The sequence below is a fragment of the Silurus meridionalis genome, chromosome 1 (assembly GCF_014805685.1).
Source record: "Silurus meridionalis isolate SWU-2019-XX chromosome 1, ASM1480568v1, whole genome shotgun sequence".
In the NCBI taxonomy this organism is placed as follows: Eukaryota; Metazoa; Chordata; class Actinopteri; order Siluriformes; family Siluridae; genus Silurus; species Silurus meridionalis.
The window spans coordinates 10,038,398-10,064,191 of record NC_060884.1 but is presented as its reverse complement, the minus strand read 5'-3'; the positions used below and the strand labels follow the sequence as shown (position 1 = coordinate 10,064,191).

The following is a 25,794-nucleotide window of genomic DNA, read 5'->3' as shown; positions in this document are numbered from 1 at the left end:
GCAAAATGTGCTGCAACAAAGTATTAGCTAAGGGCTGTGCATACTTATGGAACAGGAATATTTTTATTTTTATTTGACCTGACATGACTTATCTTGGTCTCATATTTACATCACAAAAACCTGCAATTTTAACAGAATTGTGTAGACAGTTTACAACCACTGCATATTACTTAATCTGTGTTCTTATAACAAAACAAAATAAGGATTTAGAGCCTTAGTAATACAGTTAAAGACTGACCTGGTCAATGTATTGAGCCTGAATGATTTCACTCAAGCTGATATGGAATCTGTTGGAAAAATATCATATTTCACAAACAAATACTGTTATATTTGCATATAAAGATTTATGTTGCCATTTGAGAGATGTAAACATACAACATTGCAGCCCTGTAATAGTAAAAGTTTTCTGTACATGTTTGTTGTAGTATACATACCTTCCTAGAAAGTCATCTTTATCTAAGTCCTTATCAAACACCTCTATGCTGACTTGTGAAGCTGACTCAGGAGTCAAAACCAGCTGCAAGAATCATTGGGAATCATTTTAGACTTAATCTCATTACTCCTTTTACCAGTATATCAAAAATTTTTAAGTTGTATAGTTGTCTAATATCCAGAAAACAGTCTTACAGGCTTACCTCATACATCTCATTCCAGGTAGGGTTAAGATTCTCCTTGATGACATGACTCTTAAAAGTGTTGTTTCCAATGTTGATCTTAACATAGGGATCACTTTTACCCTTCACTATTCCCCCCATAAGATTGTCTTTCGCAATCAAATTTTGCGCTTCCAGCAGGTGGATACGCATTACACCCTATACAATACAAATAAAAATGAGTTTTCTTTAATTAATAAATCACATGTAAGCAGACCAATGCATGGAGTTTAAACAGCATCGTTAGTCATTAATAAAGAGTGATCTTACATTGTCACAATGTGTACATATATTCACTCACTTTTTAATAGCTAAATTTAAAACACTCCTACACAATTTCATATACATCCACTTTAATTAAGAACACCTGTAAAAACACACCTTCACGCAGTAGCACAACATACAAACTCCTACAAATACAAGCCAAAAGTATCATTTAAAGTTCATCAAAGTTCATTTAAAGTCACATCAAACATCAAAATGTGATCTCTGACTTTAACTGTGGCATTGTTCCTGGTACCACACAGGCTAATTTTTGTATTTCAGAATCTCTTGGGAAAGTCTGACACAACAATCTCAAAGTTTACACAGAATGGGAAAAAATAATAGAGATCAGAGGAAAACAGCTGAAATCATGTTGAGGAGAAAAGCATCTCAGCATGACGAAACATTGAAACATTGGGTTCGCACCCAAATTTGGTTCTTTCCTGTCTACATGCCTGTGAAGAAAGTCAGACTGTGAGTCAGTGCTCAGAACAGCCTCAGACATTTCTACTTTACTGACAGGAATGTAACCAAATGTGGTCTTCTGCTGTAGTGGCACATCAACCTCAAAGTTTTATGTATTGTGCATTCCAGGTGCAAAGAGTCCTTTAGATAACTTGTCTGTTCAAGTTAGGTAGTGTTTTCTTCTCTTTATCTCTCTCATCAAAAAGTGTTTTAGCCTGCACAGTCCCAACACAAAAGACTCCTTGTCCAATATTATGTGTAAATCTTAAAGAATATTGTGTGTGAAATTCCCAAAAGATTTGATGTTTTATGAAATACCCCAAAAGCAATTAGTCACTGACTTCGCATTTTCCCTATTCTGATTTTGGTTGTGAACATTAGCTAAGGCTTATGAGTTGTATCTGCAGGGTTTTATTCACCGCACATGCTGCTACATTATCATTTAGTCAGTGGTGGACAAAGTACCCAAACCATAAATTTGAGTTAAAGTAGAGATATACTAGGTAAAATATCCTGGAAAGTGTTCTTTCCATTTGAATTGGTTCTCCCTTTAAAATTTCACTTGAGTAAAACTACAAAAGCATTTGAATTTAAATGTACTTAAGAGTTCAATGTACTATGATTGATTATGGCTATAATGTCCTATTATCTTTTTTTCACACGGCTCTTGCTTTATCAACTCAATTTATGTGAACTCATTACTAGCAACATTCTAATCTATTAATAGAATGATACTAATTAATCAAACACTGAATGATATCTATTAAGCTTCCTTTTGGCTACTGCAAAAAAATCATGCAAATAAGGCCATAGGTGCTGTGGCAAGTTAGAGTCGGGAGTCTTTTTCATCATGTACTACTCTTAAAATATTCTGCTTGCTGTTGAACTGATGCCAAACTGTATTTTCATGTTAAGTAGATGCCACCAGGCGGCAATCAAAACAAGTTCAAAGCAGAACGTGTGCACTACCCTGATTGGTGTTTTGCTGTGTGCTTGATCAGTTATTTATCCACTCACAAATAAAAAGGAACAACTAATTTAAAATAAAATATATTTGCCTTTGAAATGTATAAAGTTCAATTAAAAGTCTTTCCAAATAGAAATACTTCGGTAAAGTATAGATACTCAAAAAAGCTACTTAAGTACAGTAACAAATTACATTTCCCTTATTATTGTACACCACTGCATTTAGCTGCATTAATGATCAGTTGAAAAGTCCTAAAAAAATGAACCAATCTGCCATAACATCAAAAACCAGTGACAGTTGATGTGAATGAATTACCTCCAGAATAATTTTTAAAATGTGTACTGCTCTGAATGTATTCTGAACAGCAGGTTTTTATATCATTATATATGGAAATTTACTTACCAGCAAAGTTTCTCTTGCCTTTTGACACTAGACCTTATGTTTGTGTACTCTCCACGAATCCATGTGTAAAACACTGCACAATAACCAGATTTATTTTGCTATTTTTCCTCACCTCAGTTCCAAAATTGGGATCTGGGCTGGTATGTGGAGGTCGAACTTCAACTGATACTATGTCCACTAGAGGTTTCTCACTCTCCTTTTTCTCCTTTTCTTTCTCCTTCCCATTATCATCAGAAGACGTTACACTGGAAGATATAGTGATTGGAACCAGTAGCTCACTTGGCCTTAAAATCAAAAACACACACACGTTTTGAATTAAACCTTAAAATAAACTGAAGAAACAAGTTTAAATTTAATGTATTTGTGTGTTTATGTAGGGCGGTGCATGTGGGGCGTTTATGTGTTCATTCTTACTTTGCATCTTGTTCTTTCTCTGGTTTGCTGTCCTTGGCAGAGGTCTTTGGTACAGCAGTCTCTATGTTCTCTGTGGATTTCTCTGTCACTTTGGGGCACAGGATCTAAGACATTAAACATTAAAGTGCAAAATAACCTTTCTATCAGTACAAACTTTTTACTAGGGTAGCGTTAATTCTGCTAAAACTGTCACTGTTCAAGTGTGCACTTTATTATGTCTATTGCCTCGCACAATTCAATACAACCTTGACTGCTACTATTTTAATATTAGCTAATGCACCTATTTTAGAGCCTGTCAGCAGCTTCTGATATCTAGCACACCCAGCCTCAGATGTTGCTGGGGTCAAAGTTGAACATGGCAATGCTGCCTCTTTGACACTGTCAGCTTGGAAAAAAAGTTGTGGCTTTGTTGAAGCTTGTGCAATGTACGTATGTGTACAGTGTAGGTGTGTACATGCATAGGAAAAGTGGTGATAAAAAATTTAGAGTTTTGGCTAAGCTAACATGCCTTGGAGCAAGCACATAATAGCCTTCTCCCTCCCTGCATGGCAGTTGTTGAATGAAAAAAATAACTTCTTAAGAATTAAGCTCTACACAAACTTTCATAATAGTAATAAAGCACGGGTGGATTATCATTTAACCTTATGGGCAACAATCCATTCCTGGCCCTGCCAAACTGTACTTTTGGGCAAGGTCCTTATCTCTCTCTTGGTGTACTGCTTTTAATTAGCATGTTTTTTCCTGTGTCTTTAGAATTTATTAAATAGAATTTTTCATTGCTTGTAATATTATAATTCCTTTATATAATATTTCTTAAGTTATGGTAGACATTGTTACAAAAATAACATTTCTGTTAAAAAAAAAATTATATAATATTTCATAAATGTGCAATATATATAATAGGCGGTGAATATAGACTTCTCTTTGAATTATGCTACTAACTAAAGTTCAGCATGGACTCACTAGTTTTATGATATGGTCTGTGATTTATACCTTAAGCTGTGCTTTCAGTAGGATCTGACTTTCAGGTGAAGCGCCATCCAAATTTAACCACTGGTCCAGCAGCATATTTGGTTGGTCGAGAAGCTCTCTTATAGGAATCACCACAGAGCCAAGAGAGAAGTCCCAGCAGTGTGACAGCTGTAGAGAAAATTTTTCATAACAATGACTGGTCCAGATCACTGCATGGTAAATGTTCTACATCGCAAAGTCTAAAAAATATTTAATCTTTTATTATTAATCTATTCATTATTTAATCTCAATTATTAATCCATGACAAAGTAGCACTGCATTCATGGATATCTTTTACTATATGGCCAATTATATGTGGCAAATGACCACCACACTATCACACACCGTCACACACCATCAAAGGCTCTGGGCCTTTCACAAACTACTGCCCTGAAGTTGGAAGCATACAACATATGAATTAAGGTCATAGTTGATTATGTGTAAATTGTTGTTCTTTGCCGATAAACATTACTTTGTATTAACACCCAGTTACACTACCAAAAAGGAAGTAAAGGTTCTACAGAATATGTTCTTAACTGGCTTTTAAAACAAATTTTTTAATACCTTCACAATAAGGTTATCTTCATTGGGATTATAAACTAGAAAATGAAAGGCCTCATTCCACTGGGGTGAGCTGGTACGTTCACACACCTTTAATTAAAGCAAAAACAGAGAATAAATTGATTAAATTCACAAAATTGCTGTGCTGTTTAATAATAAAAGCCAATGAGATAAGGTTCAGAACTATATCAAATAATAAATATTTTAGCAGTGAACAAATAAAACCATTGATAGCTTACATGTAATGTGTACAAGGACCATACAGATCAAAATAATAAACCACATTTAGGAAATGTGAAAAATATCAACCATTTCTATATTAATAAAATAGCAAAAGTGAAATTCTCACCGTGGTTTTCTGTGTGGTCTTTCCTAGAACAAGTTCAGCACCAACCTTAGGCTCTTTGCCACTCTTCTTTAACTACATAGACAAACATAATCAAGTTCATTTTCATTGTTGTCTAAAATATTGTTAATTTAATGTTTAGTTCAGCAATTAGCCACAATAAACTAAACGGCCAGAAAACAGATTTCAAAACATATGCGAATCAATACACAGTTACAGTATTCAGGGTTAATAATATTAAGGATATCTTGTGCATCTTATTTTCCTAGCCACCCATTAATTTACCATTATTACCTATGTGCAATTTACATCTACATATGTTTAGAATTTATGCAGTTTTGTTTCATATGTGATAGCCAATAAAAAATAATTAATTAATTATAAATCACATCCCAAAATAAATATAAATCACAAACTTAAATTAATAATTGGCAATACTTGTCAATTTCTGAATGAAATTCTAGCAATTTAAATAAATATGACAAATATGTTCTCAAAGCAAGTTAACGCCATGTCCACACTAATTACATTTTTCTTCTCTTCGTTTTGGCCTTTCATCTACACTGAGACGGAGTTTAAGAGTTTTCTGTCAACGAAAACGTAGTTTTTTTTAAAACATTCAACAAGTGAATAAATCTGAAAACGTGGTTTCGCATCACAGTGTGAACTGTATAAATGGAGGCTTTTCGAAATGCTGATTCATTTTTAGTCGTTGGCATAACGAAAGAACCGAAAAGTAAATATATGCCAGGTGGAAATAACGCCTTACTCTTTGTACTTTTTGCTCATATGCAGTACAGGGATGTAAGAGTTTTTATACATTTCAGTGTGGATTAGCAACATTTGGGAAACGATTGAAAACGATAAAGTGGATGAGGAAAGTTTTAGATGAAAACAACGTTTAGATGTCGCCTAAAATAGCAAGATTCAATTCACATAATTTTCAAATTCTGAGAAAAAGCTTTGACTTAGATCGAATCCAGTTCACTGGTTCCACATGATAAGTTTAAGTGAATTGATATGGTACCACACTCACTGGAAGATCATGGGCAGACTCCAGATATACAAACAACAGGGCCGCAGCAGGTGTTGCCTTGTTCATGTACGAACTCTTAGACTGGTAATGTAACACCTGCAGTGAGAATTAATTAAAGCATCTTAGTATGTCCTTTTAAAATACTTTTATCATTCAAAGTTGGAATAAGAAAATACTTCATACTTGGTCCAGTTTATCTGACTGGGTTACACTGTTCAACCACTCCAGAACAAGATGAACACGGCCATGTTTCACGTCATTCAGAGTAAACAACTGCGATGGAAAGAGGAGTCAATATGGTCAGTAGTCAATTTACAAAAGATTTTCTGAACTGCAATTTCACCTTTTGTCCAGTAAAGTTGTAACATTTTAAATCCGTTTACGCAAAGAGAGAAAAAAGAGAGTAATTTGCATTTACAACTGCGGCACAAAAACTTTGCTGGTCTTTTAATAACTGGTGTCAGATTTCAAAGTAAATTTGTTAGGCTTATGTCTCAGTCGCTATGGCATGTAGCTATCTTTAGCTTGATGAAAGCCTGCCATTCACTGTTTAGATAACTTTAGGCAGACTGACTATATTTAACCACAACATTTGTTGACTTGACTCCTTGTCATTTACAGGAATATAGCTTAGTTAAAAAATTATTTCCGTTTTGTTACGATGTAATACATTTATTGTGTCTTCATTTGAGGTTAAACTGGTACTTTACATTGTAATAAACGTTTCTGTAAATTAATGGTAAAATACTGCCAGCTCATTGTATTTGCAGAAACTGGCTGCACTTAAATTAATCAATGGCCATTTGTTTATAAACAAATATATTGTAATTTAAATAAAAAATGTGAGCATATTAGTACTCAGAATGTATTCTATGATGTAGATCCATGACAAAAAAATTCTCTTATCTCTTGTAGATAACTGCAGCACACATTCACGTGCAATTGAAATTAGTAAAGAGATTCTCACTGCATCAATCCAACACAATTACTGCCTTTATATAAAGCAACATACAGTATAACATCAACATTTCCTGCTGTCCGATCTTGACTTTCACACAGGCTCTACTCTCAGGTAACCCACAAAACACACAACAGAAATTTGTCTGTTAGGATTTCCAGTAATTAGCTGTTTATTTTCTTGATTTTATGGTAAACTAAAGGCAGCAGGGTTGCAAGTAATCTCTGAGATTTTTTTTACAGTTTTCTTTTGCAATTTAAGTTTTCACTGTTAAAATACATTTCATTACACACTTTATTCCCACAGCAAAATCCTTAGTTTTAAAAGAGCACTTATGTGTGTCCACACAACAGATTGTTGAAGTAACACTGAAGCAGTGATGAAGTTAATGAGACAATGAAGTGACTATTTAAATGAGGATTGAATTTTAATGAACAACTGTGTTCAGGATCACTGATAAAAATAGAATCAAGAGCAGAGAAACACAACTTAGAGCCAAAGCCAAAGATGAAATCCAATGAAAATAAAACATTAAATCTCTCAGGATTTCAGCAGAGGATGTTTAAACAACCCCCAAAACAGCATTACCAGCTTCACTTATTAAAAGTGCTAATTGAGATTTTAGGTGTTTAGGTGAACTTTCATTTTAAGTCACCATAATAGAGATCAGTGTTTGCTTTAGTTGCATATAATAGCTAAACAACACAACACAACACTGTAAAAAGTCATAAATCAAATAACATTAAAATAAAACATAATAAAGAAAATAGTAAGAACATTCAGCTGAAATAATTTATTTGTGCTGCAATGCATGTTGGGAGTTTTGTACTATTCTGGCACCCAGAATACATTGGGGCATGAAAGCTTGTTAATAATCACTATTCTTGGGTTTCATGTGCTTATTCTTAATATCTAAATGGTGCTAGAGCTCTAAAGGTTTTGTACATAAAATCTTTTTAAAAGCCTTAATATTTTGTCAGGTTACCTTGAAGTCATATAAACATTATAAAAAAAAAGAAAATATTTAAAAACCACACGTAAAAATAAAAGATAATATTATTAAATGATGATCATTTCACCATCGATAGTTAACCAAAACAACCAAATTACAATTTCTCTTGACTTTTCTTTTCATAACAAATGTGCTTTACAAACACAATTACAACAACCAGAGAAAAATATTATTTAATATTAAAGAGTCACGGGTCAAGAGCCCAACTGATCTCAAAAAAATAATTTCAATATAATATAAACCTCTGTTAAGTCTCAAAGTCAAACTATAATAAGTGAAGCTGGTAATTCTGTTTTTGGAGTTGTTTAATCATCCTGTTTTAATTCAGTTGATTCCATCTAATGCCGTAACTATGTAGTTTTGATTCTTGTTCTTTCCTTCAGTGATTCTGCTTGTTAACAGCAGGTGTTCATCAGTGTTTGAATTTACTCATTTGTTTTCATTCACTCTGTCAACAGAAACTAGTAAACTAATGTAGGGAATAGATTTAAAAAACAATAATGCAAAAAGTAATAGGTTTACTTGTATTTACATTAACAGTATTTAACTGTTAAATAAACAGTAATTTCTTTGTATCATTTACAGGATTTTACCGTCACTATTTTTCTTTCACTGTTAAAACTACATAAAAATGCACAGTTAGACAATTATACGTGTACCTTTATATTACATTCAGCATTAGCTTGCTAGTCATAAAAAACTCACCTCATCCCTATATCTGGATGTAATAATGTCACTTAGACTGATATTTAATCTGGAAATAAAAAAAAATATCACATTAACATGGTTGGTGAACACAGTAGAACAGAAACCCAACTATGTTTGTTTAGTACATCACCTGCCCATGAAGTCATCTTTCATGTCCATGTCATGGTCAAATATCTCTAATGACAAGTCTTGACCAGGGAGATCAGTCAAAACCACCTAAAAACAGGAAATTATGTACTGAATAAAAATAACAGAAAATAACATTTCGTGCAGACTCAAAAATCCCAGCATTACTACCTCATACATCTCGTTCCAGGTGGGGTTAAGGTTTCCCTTGATCACACAACTTTTAAAGGTGCTACCCCCAATATTGATGATGACATAGGGGTCACTCTTGCCCTTCACCATGCCCCCCATCAAGTTGTCCTTGGGTATCAAATTCTGTCCCTTCACCAGATGAATACGCAGCACCCCCTATGGAATGGAATCAACAGTAAAACAGAGTAAACAATGCTTTTCAAGGTCAAAAATGTTTAGCTTTTGGTTTACCTCAGTGGCAAAACTGTCATCAGTGGAGGTATGCTGAGGTCGTGTAGAAGCCTGACTGCTTGAGAGAAGGGAGGAGGAAACAGCAGCTTCATCAATCCAGAGCACCTATTAAAAAAAAAATCACAGTTTTATTATTACAATAATTCTTAATGTTTTTTTAATTTAAATCAAGTTTTCCACTGTTGGAAAAATCTGAATAGAGTAGGGTTACATATTAATTTTAAGGCACATGCTTATGGTCATATTGTATTTGTTTGTTAAAAAGTTTTAACTTTTAGAAATGACATTACCCTGAGAATAGTGTTGATGTGAATACGACTGGCTGGGCCAGAATTATTCAGATCAAACCAATGGTCCAGGTTGAGCTGAGAACATGAGAGAAGACGGGAGATTGGGATGGACAGGCTGCCCAGAGGCTGTACACGATCATTATCTTTCACCTGGCAGGACATAGAAAAAGAAAATAAAAAGTTAAATATTTATAATAATGTGAAGCATTTATTTGTTCAATGGAATACTGGTAAAGAGATTGGGTGATACTTATGGACTGCAATAATCAATGCAATAATGGCACAGATTCTCAGTGAGACTGAGAATTCAATTGATCACTTTGACTGGGCCACTGTCAATTTACCATAACTTAATTCATAGCACCAAAAAAAAATTTCAGGCATGTTAACAATTTTCAATTCAGTCTATTATTAAATTATGGTGCAAACTAGTACACATTTGTCTGTTCTTACAAAACAATATTAAATGTTTTTACAAACCAGCGCAGTAATTACTTTTATTGTCTTTTTATTCCCCCCACAATCTGAGTGTCATAGTATAGTACATGCTGCAGTGAAAACATACTCCATTACTTTCAATTTGCAGCTGCGCCATTAAACCCTGGAACTAGTTACATTGTCACCTACTGGTCATCTATGATTTTGCAACATTAATGAATTCATTCCATTCAACATATTCCATTCTCAAGTCAAACACCCAGAAACATGAAAATGGAGGTGCTGCTCTAAAATATCATATAGTTTCCAATCGTATTGCAGGTGAATATTATAGTCGTAGTTTAATTTAAGATACATTTTTTTAGTTATCTAAATTTTATAATTGACAGTTTTTAATGATTTTTTTTCTATTAACAATAATAACTGTGCCTAAAGCCCTGCAAGGGTATGTGAATTAAAATGGTTGTGGCTATTACAAGTATTATATCCTGTGCTTGTGTGACACAACAATTTAATCCCAGTCTATGATTTATGATATATCAAGTAACCAAATACTTGCACAAACCTCAGAATTTAATGCTTTCTTTAAATAAATAAGTAAACCAACAGGAAGTACACAGGGATTTTACTGTGTTTTAAAAACATGACAGTCTTGTGATTTTTTTTGGCATCTAAAGGAGGTCAGGGGATGAAACACACACAATTTTAAAGCATACTGTTTTAGAGTGTTGTCTGTGATATCTTATTTATAGAAACAGAAATGGAGCTAGTGTTGTGCTGTTGCACTGCAGTATTGCACCATTACTCCAGCTAAACAATACCTTAATACATTTCCGTACCTGGATATCAATTTCCTGTTTGTGTGGATCTTGGATGAAGAATGTGAAGGCATCTTCCCACAAAGGATTAACCGTGTTCCAGCAGGTCTACACAAAATCATGGGGGTATCATGGAGTACAAATAATAGTTATAATATAAGAATACTAATAATCAAGTACATCAATAGAATTGTATCTCTGCAAGCTTGCTGAACAGATATATGCTCCATTTTTAAATCATACCACACATGACATAAGATCATGCCATTTTGTTTATGTAATCATAAGAAAAAAAATAATTGTAAGTATTATTAAGGGGTTTGGTGAGACAACCGCAATATCTAAACATATCAGCTCCTCTCATTCCCTTCAGGAATTCCTTCCTGATTAAGCTGTTTATGCTATTTTCGAAGTATTCAATTCAGTTCAATTAAATTCTATTCATTTTTATTTGTATAGCGCTTTTAACAATAAACATAGTCTCGAAGCAGCTTTACACAGATAATGTGTTGATAAAAATAAGTTATAATAAAAATTCTTCTTGTTATAAACAAACTTGTCACTGGAGCCAAAAAGGCAGTTTATGTGTCTGTCACTGCATGCAAAAGTTAATGGAAAAAAGGTTGGAGAAAATAGAAAGTACAACTGATTACATATTCCATAATTCTGATGCATGCTCTTTGCCTCCACTGAACTTAAATTCAATTAAGGTCAGAATCAGTACATAACCGAGAACTGCCTCAGTGGCAAACTCTGACTCATGTGTTTATCAAACTCAAGTCTGAATGCAGCTCTTTTAAAAAGCACATCTAAATGTAAAGCATTAGATACGTCATGAGAGGAAACAAAATTAAGTGTTGCTTAACCGTAATCATGAAATTATACTTGCACTGGGAAAGATAATCCATGTGTTTGTGTGTGCTTATCTGTGTAGCATACTCTGCTTTCTCGGGTTACGTCCTGCACAGAAAGCTGCACCATTGGACTGGGATCTTTATTGCCTTTTTTCATCTGAAATTTAAATAAAAAAGTATTTGAAATGATGTTTAAAACATCTGAGCACAACCAAGTTCTTTGGTTTTTGAAGAGGTTTGATGCTATCAGTCACTGTTTTGTCCATTTGTTTCATTTATAATACAGACTATGGAGCATAGTCTCCAAGACTTGTCTGTTTGGAGAAGAAAATCAATATTTCTGCTGCATATGTTACAGTACCTTCAATCAAGGCTTACAAAAAAAAAAAGCATCATCCAGTATATACAGATAAATGACAAAGCAAAAAGCTTGTGGCTTTGACATGCTGTGTAGGGTATTTTGTTACCATGACTTAATTACAGTTAGGTTACTACAAACCAATAAATATTATTTTGATTGGTCAGCTTTAATCTATAGTGTAACATTTTGCGAATGGAACAGTTTAATATGAATTACAATAACCAAATCTACAGGACAAATGGGCTTACTGAATGGTTTAAATGAAAATTATATTAATTACAAGCTACTGTCCTCATAATCACCATATGTATATCAAACAATTGAAAGACCTATTTAGACTAAAGTGTTAAACAAAGCTTAAACCATAATCAAATACCAATTCAAATATTGTTTCAATGACTCCAGTGCTGTTTTTGAAAGTGAATTAGTGCTATCTGTAACGATGCCCCTGTCTTCCCATTATTTTCCTTATTTCTATCAATGAAACATCTTTCGAATAAATATTTCGACTGCATGAGAATGACAGCCTTTTTTTCCACTTTATATTCCCTTTATTTTCACAGGCTTAAAAGTAACTTACAAACTAAAATAATTATAATTACAATGATTATTATTGATACTTAGAAGGTATACATTTGCAGTTAGTCTAAAGTCTGGAACCATGAATAATCACAAACGAGTTCCAGCAACTTTACTGCAACTGCATTTGATTATTACTTTTCAGCAAGTCATTCCGCCTCCAGTCTCCTGTAAATGAAAAGTATTCTAATTTGAGTTAAGGTCAGATGACTGGTTCATTTAAGAATGTTTTTTTGCCTTGCACAGCTTTTAGGTTGCTTTTGTAGTATGTTTTGGGTCATTATCCATCTGCACTGTGAATCACTGTCAGATCAGCTTTGCAGCACCTGAATGAATCTGAACAGAAAATTTAGCGCTACCTTATAATTCATCCTGATACTTCTATCAGATATCACATCATTAATAAACACCAATGTCTCAGTTTTATTGGTAACCATATAGTCTCAAGCTATTACACTTCCTCCAGCATGTTTCACAGATAATGCGGTATGTTTTGGATCATGAGCTTTCCTTTCCTTCTCCATATACTTCTCTTAAATTATTCCTATTAATTTTGGTTTCATTTGTCCAAAGAATTTTGTTCCATAAACGAGCAGGCTTTTTAGATCTTTTCTAGCAGGCTAATCTGATTTTCTTGTTCTACATGCTACCAGGAATTTGCATAAATTGCAAGTAAACCCACTGTATTTACATTCACGTACAATCATCTACCTTGACTTTAAACATGAACAATAAGCCTACACCCTTCAGTCTATTTTTTTACTTCGTTTGACTTTTATTTTTTTAATCTGTGGGGTTTGTCTTCCACAAGGAAGGAACACTGCAATCGTCCCCTTTAGTTGCCCTACAAAGGTCTTCAAGTTCTTCAGGAGCTTCAAAGCTTTCCAGGGATTTCCTACATGTGTTTCTTCAGACTAATGATGGCCTTACTAAAACTTCCCAAGAACTACTCCCAGATTCAGCATTTTGATTCAATAATAGACCTGTTTTGTCATGAAATAGACCAATTATCAGTCAACTATTTACAATCAGGAAACTAATTATCAGTCAACTGTTTAAAATCTTTTGAGCATGTAAAAATAGAGGAAAAATGAACCAAAAATTCCAAAAGTTGTCACTGTCCAAATACTTATGGAACCTACAGTATACATTTTAAGCACATAAAAAATAAATGAAAACTGTGACTCACAGGAAGTGCCTCTGCCTTGTCCAAATACACTGTCAAGACGGCTGCTGAGGGGGGGTCTGCTGTTTTACTCAGAACTGATTTGTTTCTTTTCAGAACCTGTGGTAAAAAAGAAATTTGTGGTTAAAAACAGAGAACTCAATGTTGAACACCTTGTTACTTCTATTTAACATTCATACCTGTAAAGCATTCAGTAAAGCATCTCAGATTCACTATTACCCATCATTAATATACATTTTTATTATAATGCATGTGTACATGTAATTGTGTTTCTACACATTCACCTGCTCAAGGGAATCAGTGGTGTCCTGCAATGTCAGCCATTCCAGCTTGAGGTGAACACGCCCTGTAGGAGCATCCTTCAAAGTGAACCACTGAAAAAAAGTTTAAAAGTTAAGAAATTAAGGTAGAGCAATAATGAGTCATAAATAACATTAGACAGATAGTGCTTTTAGACAGTTTTATTCATGTGTGTATATGTCTAGAAAACACAAACAGATAAAACGAATATGAAAAATATTTCTTTATATCTCACCTCATCAACAATTTTAGCCTTTTTCACAATTCCCAAATCCACATTAGTTCTGAAAATAAACACAAAAATAAAGTCCTAAAGAAAATCTAGCTACTTCACAGCTTTAGTGCTACTTTTACAAAACAATAGCACTTTTGTTTTCCACTTTGAGTGCTAGTGTACTTTTTTTTGCAAAGTAATGTTTGTCTGCTGTTACCATGGTTAGAATTCTAAAAGGGGGATCCTTGAAACCTTAAACCTAATATTTTCTTGTTCACTTTTTAAATGAAGGCAGATATAAATATGAATAAATGCAAACAAACTATTCTAAGCAATGTAAACATTTCCATATTCTTTCTTGTAACTTCTTTACATTTTGAAACACCAGGTTTCGTTCAGAAAGTCATCACCGCAAGACTGTGACCCCACATGGGTAGCCTAATTGTGTTGATGTCTGCAAATAATCATAATTTTGTTATTGTAAATCTTTTACACTGTGCAATAAAATGTATCTTTTCTACAGGTTTAGTTACTCCAGGACACTTAGAATACTGAGAATTATAAACAGAATCTGACATTTATATGCATTCAAATTAAACAAATAAAAATCCTTGAGGGCTGACTATAAATCCTCTGCAACAGGGCAATAATACAAATCATAAACATGTAATGTAATTACATTCCTTGGCAAAATATTGGTCATGAAATTTATTTTCCGGGGCAAAAGTCTAAAATGAGTGCAAGTAGAACGATGATGGTACCTCCCCAGGAAGTCATCCTGGTCTGGATCTTTGTCATACACTTCTACCTCCAGTTCCTGTCCAGGTACTTCATGAACAATTACCTGAAAAACAGGCAAGGTCAAATACAGTGTGGATCACATCTTGTTATATGATTGTTATGTGATTTTGTTTTGTTACAGATGTGCATTAAAACGCTTGATTGGTGATTGGTGAGTGTGTTTGTATGTCTTACCTCATACATTTCACCCCATTTTGGGCTGTCTGTGTTGTCTTTGTGGTGGGATCTGAATGTCTGTGGCCCCACTCTAATCAATGCATAAGGGTCAGACAAGCCTGACATCACACCCTTCACATAGTTGTCCTTAGCAGGCAATTTATCGGCTTCCAATAGGTGAATACGAACCACACCCTAAAAGGAAGGAAATAAGCAGGACAGAATAAATATAGGTATACATCATTTTGTGTAAAAGCACCTATGTATAAATGAAAGTTAAATGCATGTGTCTGTATGGATTCGCATCTATCTGTGTTACCCTGGGCAGAGGGGAGCGTAGCTGTGCCACTGGTAAATTCGGTACTAATGGAATGGTAAGGCGGTTAGGCAGCACCAGAAAAGACGCAATGGCATCCATTATCATCGTGTCTGTTTTCAGGCTGAGAGAGAGCAAAAGTAATAAAAAGTCAATACAAAGTTTTTTTTACCCTATTTTCTTCCAATGTGTTCAACTGCAAAAATGTCCTATCGCTAGCAGGCTAGTCCTCCCCATTACACAAAAGGTACCATCAAGTGATCAATAAGGCTACCAATTGCTTTCATATCTTTCTCAATGCTTCTTATGCTGTGTGTCATTATCTTTTAAGTGTTCTAATTATTTCTGTCATTTACAGCAACAGTGGGTTTGTTTTAAAGTTTCTTTGTAAGGTAAACCCTATTACCAGTCCATATGAAATTGAAAATATTGATAACCAATATTAAAAATATGGGCCTTTTGAATAAAAGCTATTTTTATAATTGTACTCAAATGTCAAAGCTTCTGTGTTTGTGTATAAAGCATTATTTCAATATAATGCTTGTTTTTCAACATGATTTTGTTATTATTTAAGAACATACACATTGTATAAAATAATATTCTTTAAACAGTAGGTTTTACTGGTTAACCAAACAAACAAAAACTTTTTCAACAATTGTGCAAAAATGTCACTGTAAAAAATATTTATATATTTCAAATATTTCAACTTAACTCACTTGAGTCCTGGAATGTCCAATAAATTGGTTAGACCAGTCCAGTTGATGTCCAGCTTCTGATGAAGTGAATACCAAGGATAAAGTATGATGAGCAGGAAAATAGAAGACAAGGCATTTCCATAACAAAATTCTATATTAATAAGCTCAAAGTATATACAAAATAATGTAAAACTATAGCACTGATATAGTAAAAGACAAAACTTGATCAATCTTAAACAGACTTCTAAAAAAGTAATATGATAAAAAAGAAGCATGCAGTATAGATGGATGCAGAGGAGCTGTGAATGTACAGAAACTTACAGGCCTACGGATGAAGAACATACTGAGTGCGCCTACAATGGGAACATCACCAATCAAAGGCTCCAAAATCACTCTCATCATACCGTTGAGCTGAAAAAGACAGTCATAGAATATTTCTTCACCACCATGTAATTACTATATTATCTTGGTACAGTAATTGCAAGTTATTCTAGAAGTACAGTAATTATAGTCTGATGTTTCAAAACTAGCCACAGAACAAAATGAGTTAAAGCTCACCTGTATCCCCTTCACTCCTGCTTTACAGAAATACCTCTTCACCTCCACATTTATTTCTACATTCCCCACATAGCTGCACAAATATGAAATATACAGTTACTTAGCCATCTAAATAATAGTGCAAAAACATCTTTGTCCAAACAAGGAACATTTATTATCAAGTATATCTACCTTGACAGCCATACTTTACAGAGTAATTTTTATGAAACTTATAAAATATTTTAAAAGTGACTGCCCTGGGCAGCTGTCTCACTCTCACAACAAATGGCAGCCCAAATGGATGAGTACACTTAGCAAATGGCTAGATACATACTCATATCAAGGGCTTATTTTTAAATGTGAGGTTTGGCCTTTCTATTTAAACTAAATGTCTTATAGCTAATTTTTCTTTTTATATGCGATAGCATAAAACAAACTGCATAAAACAAATAAAAAACTACACTACATACAAAAATTTACATTTATCTGTACCCAGCCTTTCATATCATTGTGTCCAGCCTGTGAAATACCTACGGTACTTATTAGCTGACGATATTTAAATTTACCCTGTAATACCATTCCTTCTGCCATTTAAACTAACAGGAACAGCAATCTGAACTTAAATCTGCTCTTACGGTCAAACGTAAGACTAGTCACCCCTTTATTCATCTTCATCTTTTTAATTTCATTCAAATCCATGCAGTCCTGTACAGCTGTGTATATCTTGCTCCACTGTCAACTTATTAGGAACTCAAGTATCACTGCATATTCCATCATTTGTCTAATTTACTAATCATGTGGCAGCAGAGTGAATAAAAGTGTAGGTGTATTTTTATAAGCAATAGAATCATTAATTACTAATTTCCTCTTGTGTTCTCATGTGGGTGAGAAAATACTGTAGTTCATAGTTTATTCTATCAGTGTATCGAAGGTTCCTCGATTGACCTACTTAATTTTCTTAACAATTGTTAATGCTGTCACTGTGAAAGCTTTACTAAAGCTGATTGCCCAATGGCAGATTCTAAATAACTAAAAGCATTTAACCAAAGATTGGATGCTTAAATCCAGACAGTATCACAATAAACACAGTGTCTATCAAATCGTCGCAGTGAAATTTGTTCATTATGGGTGTGTCCATATATACCGAAGGGTATGAGAAGACGGTGGAAAGGGTTTTTTTTGTGTTATGCTGATCTGTGACGCATCGTGACCAAACTTCCTGCCAGCTGTATGATATGGCAGAGCTGGTTGGGGGTGGAAATTATCCAAAATCAACTAAGGGCGAGATAAGAAATAATAATTTTGCAAATAAAATATTTGCACATAGATGCAGAATACCAAATGTTTACTCAATCATACATTTAGTAGATTAGAAAGTTTGCAGTATGTAAACTATTTTTTATCTCAAAATGTTGAGAGGTTCTATACAGCTGAGTACATTTGTTAATATACAGCAAATATTATAATGCTGTTATAGGATTATAATTAGAATGACAGGCGAGTCTGAGTAGTGGGTGAGACTTGTTGAACAAATTTCACATTTCTGTGACTTGTGGTTTGGTTTGCGTGATTGGGGGGAGAAAAAAATAATCTCAAGCAAAACCAACTGTGCATGATTCCTTCAAGATATTATACAAAACAAAAAAATTATATTAAAAGATCAAGCAAAATATATTTTTTGAAAGATCGTACAATTTGTAAACATCCACTGGTTGTACATAAAGTTAAGTTTATTTCTGACACATCTAGTCATGTGGTTCCTGACTCACTGTTGCCAAATGTCTAAGACACATCCCCAATACTTCAACTAAGCATTGTCCAAGTGTGTGGTGCTATATTTAAAGCAAATACTTATTGGTTGAGCAGGGATTTGCATCCAGCAGCACGACGGTTTGAATAAACAATAATAATAATAATACACTAAACCAGATTCAGCACAAAAGTAGAATTATGCTGTAGGGGGTTACACTGGGAAAAGAGGTTAAATCCCATAAGCACAATTGCTGTAAAGAGTGAGGAAATGCATTTTATCCTACTTTTAAATATATTTAAATGAATACATTGTATATCAAGATACAAATTATTAAATGTTTAAAAAATGACAAAATATTGGAATAGCATTTAACATTTTCAAAACATTTTAGATTCACCTGATGTAGACATCCAGTAGCACTTGTCCTTTTTCAGTCTCACTATGAGCCTTCACTCCTACAACCTTCATAGCCTGTAAAATCAAGAAAATGCCTATTTCTCCATAAGACACCAAAAATCTTTTTAAAGAAACCATGCCACTATTAATATTGTATTAATGATAATAGGACAAAGTCCAAATCTATTCAGTACAATAAAATGTTATGTGAATTTAACTTTTAACAATAAACATTGTCCCAAATCAGCAAAATCCATTGTTAAAAGTAACAATGTCCAAAGTAGCAATGTCCACAGTTAAAATCTAATCTGCATCATTATTCAAATCTGTTTGTGGTAATACAGAACATGTATTCTGAACATGTAAAACATACATACTTGGATTTTAAAATTGTCCTATGCTGTACTGTATTTATTTATTTATTTATAAAATATGACTCTCTGAATATTTATAATTTATATGACTCTCTCAGAATATTTATAACATACTATTTATTGATAAAATATGACACTTTTAGATGTATACAAAATATTTTGATTTTCATAGACTTGGTAAGTCAAGAACGACAAAAACACATTTGTTAATTTGTAACAGACAAAAGTAACATTAGAGCTTAAATACACATATTAATCAAGGCAAGAACTGAAAACAAGTGACAGTAATCATGACATTGCACTGGCACAGCTGGCAAACAAGAAAAAACTATCAGTAATGTTCCAATTTTGATCACTGTAATGTGCTCAAAAAGTTGCACGTTGTGTATGTTTTTTAAAACATCTGGGAATGAAAGTGAGTAGGATTAAGACAGAGTAAATGTGTGTAAATGAGAGGGAGGGCAATGGAGTGGTATGGTTGCAGGGAGAAGAGGTGGAGAAGGTGTGAAAGTATTGGAGAGTGTGTTAGAAAAGTAAAGAAAAGAGTGCAGGCAGAGTGGAGTAGGTGGAGAAGAGTGATAGCAGGAGTTATTTGTGATAGAGGGGTATCTGCAATAGTGAAAGGGAAAGTTTATAGGACTGTGGTGAGACCTGCGATGTTGTATGGTTTAGAGACAGTGGCATTGAGTAAAAGACAGGAGGTTGAGCTGGAGGTAGCAGAGCTGAAAATGCTGAGATTTTCACTGGGAGTGACGACGATGGACAGGATTAGAAATGAATTTATTAGAGGGACCACGCATGTGGCTTGCTCATCACTGATAAATGCACACCATTCACCTTAACTCTTAACATTCTGTAAAGCTGCTTTGAGACAATGTCTTTTGTGAAAAGCGCTATAAACTTGACTTGACATGTAGGACAATTTGGGGACAAAGTGAGGCAGGCGTAATTGAGATGGTTTGGAGAGGAGGGAGATGGGGTATATCGGTAGAAGAATGCTGAGGATGGAGAAGAATCCTGAGGATGGAGCCGCCAGGAAGAAGGAAAAGAGGAAGACCAAGGAGGAAGTTTATGGATGTGGTGAGGAAAGACATACAGGTAGTTGGTTTGAAAGAGGCAGATGTAGAGGACAGAGTAGTATGGAGACGGATGATCCGCTGTGGTGACCCCTAATGGGAAAAGCCAAATACTGAAACTGCAATCAGAATTCATTTCCCAGAATGCACCTTTGCCTATAATCATGACCATCATAGACTCCAACTAATTGCACACACCTAGTCATCTTCACACTACAAAAGTATTCTTTTAATACAAACACTTTGCAATTTATTTATTCAGAATTGACATTCATCTGGCATACAAAGCCATTGTTCATGTGCACTATTTCAGGTTTTGGCCCACATTTCTTGTTATGTAATCATAGTTTTGTTATGTGACAGTCTGTTTCCACATGCCATTAACCTTTGATTGTTTCTGGATAGTGGCCTTGACATGCGATTTTGATCTGAATATTTCAAAACCAAAACATTAGACATATACAGTGCAACCTTTATATTCATTTATGTACACAAAGAAATACCTCTAACTAATGAAGCAATGCAGTGAGACAATGCCCACTTACAGTGAGAACAAACAAATTTGTCTTAAATAATAAATAATATTAAGCAATGATTCCCAAACACTACTAAACAAACAACTGTGTTTATCAAGACCAAATTTCATCCTTGTGTACTTATGAGTTGTTATCAGAAGAAGAACAGAAACACTGCTGCAGTTATTTGACCAGGCATTTATGTTGCGATTTCCTTTCAACTTTAGAAAAACATGCTGTTCTCTCTATTAACATTAATTCAGAAATTATAAAGGAAGAGATATTATTCCCAAACACCCCCTTTTCTACCACTAAAGCAAGGTGAACATTTAAATACACATATTGCTCCTTACACAGATCTAAAGCTAAAAAATGCTATTTCTGCTTACATTTACATTTACATTTGCGGGATTTAGCAGACATTTTGAGCTCATCAGGAATGATGAGAGCCTAAAATAAAAGTTTTTATATTCACACTTTTTTGTATTAATTTTCATTCTAAAAAATAAATGAGTAAAATGGAAATAAATGGTAAAAAAGGCGAACCTTGTCACCAAAGTCAATTTTGGTAAAGCTGAGGGTCTGCAAGTGTTGACTGGATGCTCTGAGGGATGGTGCAATGCTCTCCGTCAGCAATTTCTGTAAGTACTGGCCAATAAATGGCCATGCTTGCTGGATGACCTGTAAAGCGGACAGAGAAAGAGTGAATAAGAATTTGAAGTTATATTTCTTTACATAAGTACATAACTTACTTATGCTTACATAATTATGCTTAAATGTCAATTTATAAAACTGAAAAAAACTAATATATTGACAATCATTATCTCTGAACAATTAATAAGAACTGTAATATTTTTATTTACCAATAAAAAATATATAGTTTTAATTATCTATTATTTAGGATTGCACTGTTTAAACATTTAAACGAGAATGTTAAAACTGTCAACCAACACAACTTATTGTGCATCTTATACAGCTATATCTTTCCCTCCCTCGACCTCACACATCTCCAAAAACCCTATTGTCCGTATTTGTTTTGCTGCCATAGCAACAAACTGCTATGTTAAATGCCTGGATGTGTTGGCGACTGACCACAGAAAGTTCCTGTGCAAGAGGATTTCTTAATATTCTTAATGACACACTGCAATATATTGTTTAGAAGAAATGTTTGGAATTAGTATTCATGCTATTTAATTAACCTTTTAAGACTGTAGAAAGAACATTACTCATAATCACACACTTTAGTGCTCGTGTTAGTTCTCACTCTCCAGTGTTCTGTATTGTTTAAAGATTTATGATCACACTCTTGATGTCATTCAAATGAGGTTGGGTTCCCCTTTTAAATCTGGTTACTCTCAAGTTTTCTTCCTCATAACGTCTAAAAAAGTTTTTCCTTGCCACAGTCGCCACGGCTGCTCATCAGGGATAAATGCACACCGTACACCTTAACTCTTAAAATTCTGTAAAGCTGCTCTGAGACGATGTCTGTTTTGAAACGCGCTATAGAAATAAACTTGACTTGACATTTACTTACTAAAACTGGCATTTTAGGTGACTTGGCTGTAATAATTCAAAGGTGTCATTATTTTCCTTGGATATATTTTGGGACATATAAGCACGATAGCATGAAATTGAATGGAATCTGCAGAGAGTAAAAGCATTTACGTGCTCACAATGCAAACAGAACTCAAGGAATTGGAACTAGGGTTAGGGTTAGGGTTTTTCTGGGGCATAAAGGTTGGATTATGAAGCTATGGAAAATGATGTGGGCCAGAATTACACTGGCTCCAGAGAGATGAGCATATCAGGGTTAGAAAAGGAGGCAGTGGCAGTAAAGATCTGTGGTTGCTTGATTTGATCCGGTGAAAGTTCACCAATGTTATTGCCCAGGCATGTTTTGTGTGTGTGTGTGTGTGTGTGTGTGTGTGTGTGTGTGTGTGTGTGTGTGTGTGTGTGTGTGTATATATGTACATACACACAAATAATTGATCAATTTACTGATTTTATTAAACATTTAGAAGTAGCTGAACATGCTCATTGGGTGTGGTCCAGAGCAACTATTACACAAACTCAAAAACTGCTTGACTGGATTTATTTTGGTTACACAGAGATTTCAGATTAAACTCTAGCTAATTCATTCTTAGAGCATAGGCATGGCTTCAGGATGAGCGAATAGTTTCTGGCTTATGGCCAGTGGAATGGTGTTTGTTCTCTCTCGCCTCCTTTTTTAAAATACTAATTTGGAAAATCTGACAATAGAAGGTTTTGAACTCTACAACCGAAAAGTGTCTGGGGCAAAGCACATCTATTCCAGGAAGTGGTTATGTGCCTGTGCGTGTGCGTGTGTGTGTGTGTGTGTGTGTGTGTGTATGCTCGGCAACACTGATGCCATTAACAGAAGTAGCTACCCTTTTCTTAAGCCAAGAATTTGGTTTAGGCAGGGCTAGATCATTTCTTACGTGTTTTGACTAAACCTTTCCAGAACTGAAAAAGAGAAGAGAAAGGAAAAAAAAACATTCATTGCTCGTACTATTTTATTTTACAAAATAATTTTTTGACTAATGCAACTGCTTTTTATTACAAAGAAGCTGTGTTTATTTAAATAAAAAGATTATGCAAAGTTAGGAGACATCAAGGGTTTTCTCTGCTCTGCCATTGTGGGAGGGCTATAGGTGGAGCATAAGTGAGGGCTTTGTGGTTCCATGCAACCACTAAAAACTGCTAAAGGCAGTAAACATACCGTATTTCAGAACATTAAATCAAGTGGCATACCTTATTAAGCCATTCAACCTTCTCCACATCTGGGAAATTGACCTGTGGGATAAAGGGGAGAAAAGAAAATGTGAAATATCCATACCATATTGCATTAACTGCACCAGAAAAGGTATTGTACAAGGAAGTGGCTTTAGAAAAACAAAAAAAGCTTTTTCATAACCCCTTTAGCTCAAATCTTTCATTACTATAACAACAGGCATGCCTTTTATGGATATAACAGCAGCCATTTTCCTCTATCTGCTCAAAAAGAATTTCACCCGCCCTTAAAAGAAACACATGCCAGGTCATTTGGGAAATGGACAACATGAACTGCCTAAACAGGATCAATAAAATACACTAGAAATGGGGGCTGGGACACAGATACACTGACAGAGTGTGGGACAGAAAGCTAGGAGGTGGTTTAGTTGCTCAAAACATGGGTAATTACAGAGTAAACATTGTTAACAAACAATGCTGGAGGATTATTATATAATACGCATGTTGCCCATGACTTCATAAACATAGCTTTAAGAAGTATTTAGATTTAGTTACAATTTTTAGAATGACAACCAGTCAACAAGAAGAATCAAGCATGTGAAATATTATGGACTATTACTGTACTAAAGTCGGCTGTTTTTTTTCCCCTAAATGCTTCTTTAGTACAGTTTGAGGTGTAGGTGAGCACGCATGGTTTATTCTAAACAAAGTGAAAATCGGCTTTATTTACATTTTTAACACATTTCATGATAAACACGAAGCAGTTCTTCCAGGAAAACGGAGTGCAACATGAAATAAAAAACATTGACGCGAACGAGTACGGAAATGAGATGCAGTCAAGATATAATTCATATTATGTAAAGGCATAATAATTTTTAATCATATATCCTTAAGGCAAAGAAAAATGATATATTGCTAGCGGCTCCTCATGTACATAACGGTAAGGTTGCATTGCAAAAAAAAATGAAGTGGATTGTGATATGTTACAAACTGGCGCAAAAGTATGTCGCAATACTTCTTTTGCTTAGTTTTTCTCGGCTTTATTTCGCTTTCTCACCCAGACAGGTAGGTCTTTTCGGCTTTTGTACACGCTGGCGGATGTTTCATGCTCTTCGTTGAGAAGCTGTATGGCGGACCTCAACCTCGCCTCTTTGGCTTCTCGAGTGTGTTTCCATCCCGAGTAGAGCGCGAGCCCACACACCACCAAACTGCTGCTGACTCGGTAATACCCCGCCAGGTAAACGGGCAGCAAAGCTGTCAGGCATTTCCCAAAAGTCCATAAAATACCCATCGCATCAATCCCCTTGGCTTTAGGGACTGGGTTCTGGTTCTCTCCTGGTTCACTTAGGTCCTCCTTTGCTAAAGAGCTTGGCTCTGTATCTTTCTGTGACATCTTTGCACAATTTGTAAACAGTTAATTTAAATCACAAACAGCAACAATGCAATAAAACTATTTACAGCTTAAATTCTGCATCCGAGTTGGTTCCAGGTTCTAGCTGCACTAGGTTCAAGCGGTATTAATAATAATAAAAAAAAGCGCGTCGCAGTGCGGATCTCAGGGAGTCGTGACTCAGCTCGAAAGCATGGGATTTTTCCCCTCCTCACTCTGTAACGTTGCCTGAAATGAGCTCGTGCGCCACATGCCCCTCTTTCTGCCTACTGCTGGTCTCAAGGCAGAACTTTCGACTGATGGAAACGCCCAAAAAGTTGCAGTGTGTACACTATATATATACACACACGCACACACACACACACACACACACACACATATATACACAGATTCGAATCTGAATATATTTTCTTAATATTTACCTTCTAGCAAAACAGCAGACGTCTTTCTGCAACGTAACTATTTGGGACCTACTATAAGTGTTGTTTATTTTGACATCATAAAAAGATATTTTCCAGAGTGATTGGGCCAGTTATGAGCTCTAGAATAACACTACAGACTATAATATTGCATATCTTTAGTATGTCAAAAACAAAAAGGCCTACATTTTGTGTTAATGTATTGTGTATTGTGTTGCTGTTATTTTGA

The 25,794-nt window shown here is 34.6% G+C and overlaps 1 protein-coding gene across 1 annotated transcript in view; it reads right to left on the bottom strand.

The window, feature by feature from the left end:
* The window catches only part of esyt1b (extended synaptotagmin-like protein 1b), a 45,129-nt gene extending 19,700 nt beyond the window's left edge, over positions 1-25,429 (bottom strand). The window contains exons 1-30 of the mRNA XM_046844640.1: positions 24,814-25,429; positions 23,778-23,819; positions 21,552-21,686; positions 19,042-19,115; positions 16,913-16,985; positions 16,676-16,765; positions 16,376-16,431; positions 15,663-15,783; positions 15,362-15,538; positions 15,148-15,230; positions 14,408-14,456; positions 14,157-14,246; positions 13,876-13,971; positions 11,832-11,903; positions 10,914-11,000; positions 9,637-9,786; positions 9,347-9,451; positions 9,095-9,271; positions 8,928-9,013; positions 8,795-8,843; positions 6,303-6,392; positions 6,120-6,215; positions 5,087-5,158; positions 4,741-4,827; positions 4,159-4,305; positions 3,166-3,269; positions 2,864-3,035; positions 636-812; positions 435-517; positions 239-287 (exon numbers count right to left, since the gene is read on the bottom strand). Coding sequence (XP_046700596.1) covers positions 239-287; positions 435-517; positions 636-812; positions 2,864-3,035; positions 3,166-3,269; positions 4,159-4,305; positions 4,741-4,827; positions 5,087-5,158; positions 6,120-6,215; positions 6,303-6,392; positions 8,795-8,843; positions 8,928-9,013; positions 9,095-9,271; positions 9,347-9,451; positions 9,637-9,786; positions 10,914-11,000; positions 11,832-11,903; positions 13,876-13,971; positions 14,157-14,246; positions 14,408-14,456; positions 15,148-15,230; positions 15,362-15,538; positions 15,663-15,783; positions 16,376-16,431; positions 16,676-16,765; positions 16,913-16,985; positions 19,042-19,115; positions 21,552-21,686; positions 23,778-23,819; positions 24,814-25,149 — 3,225 coding nt within the window. The 5' untranslated portion in view covers positions 25,150-25,429. The remainder of the gene's footprint in view (positions 1-238; positions 288-434; positions 518-635; positions 813-2,863; positions 3,036-3,165; positions 3,270-4,158; positions 4,306-4,740; positions 4,828-5,086; positions 5,159-6,119; positions 6,216-6,302; positions 6,393-8,794; positions 8,844-8,927; positions 9,014-9,094; positions 9,272-9,346; positions 9,452-9,636; positions 9,787-10,913; positions 11,001-11,831; positions 11,904-13,875; positions 13,972-14,156; positions 14,247-14,407; positions 14,457-15,147; positions 15,231-15,361; positions 15,539-15,662; positions 15,784-16,375; positions 16,432-16,675; positions 16,766-16,912; positions 16,986-19,041; positions 19,116-21,551; positions 21,687-23,777; positions 23,820-24,813) is intronic.
* Between the last annotated feature and the right edge of the window lie 365 nt (positions 25,430-25,794).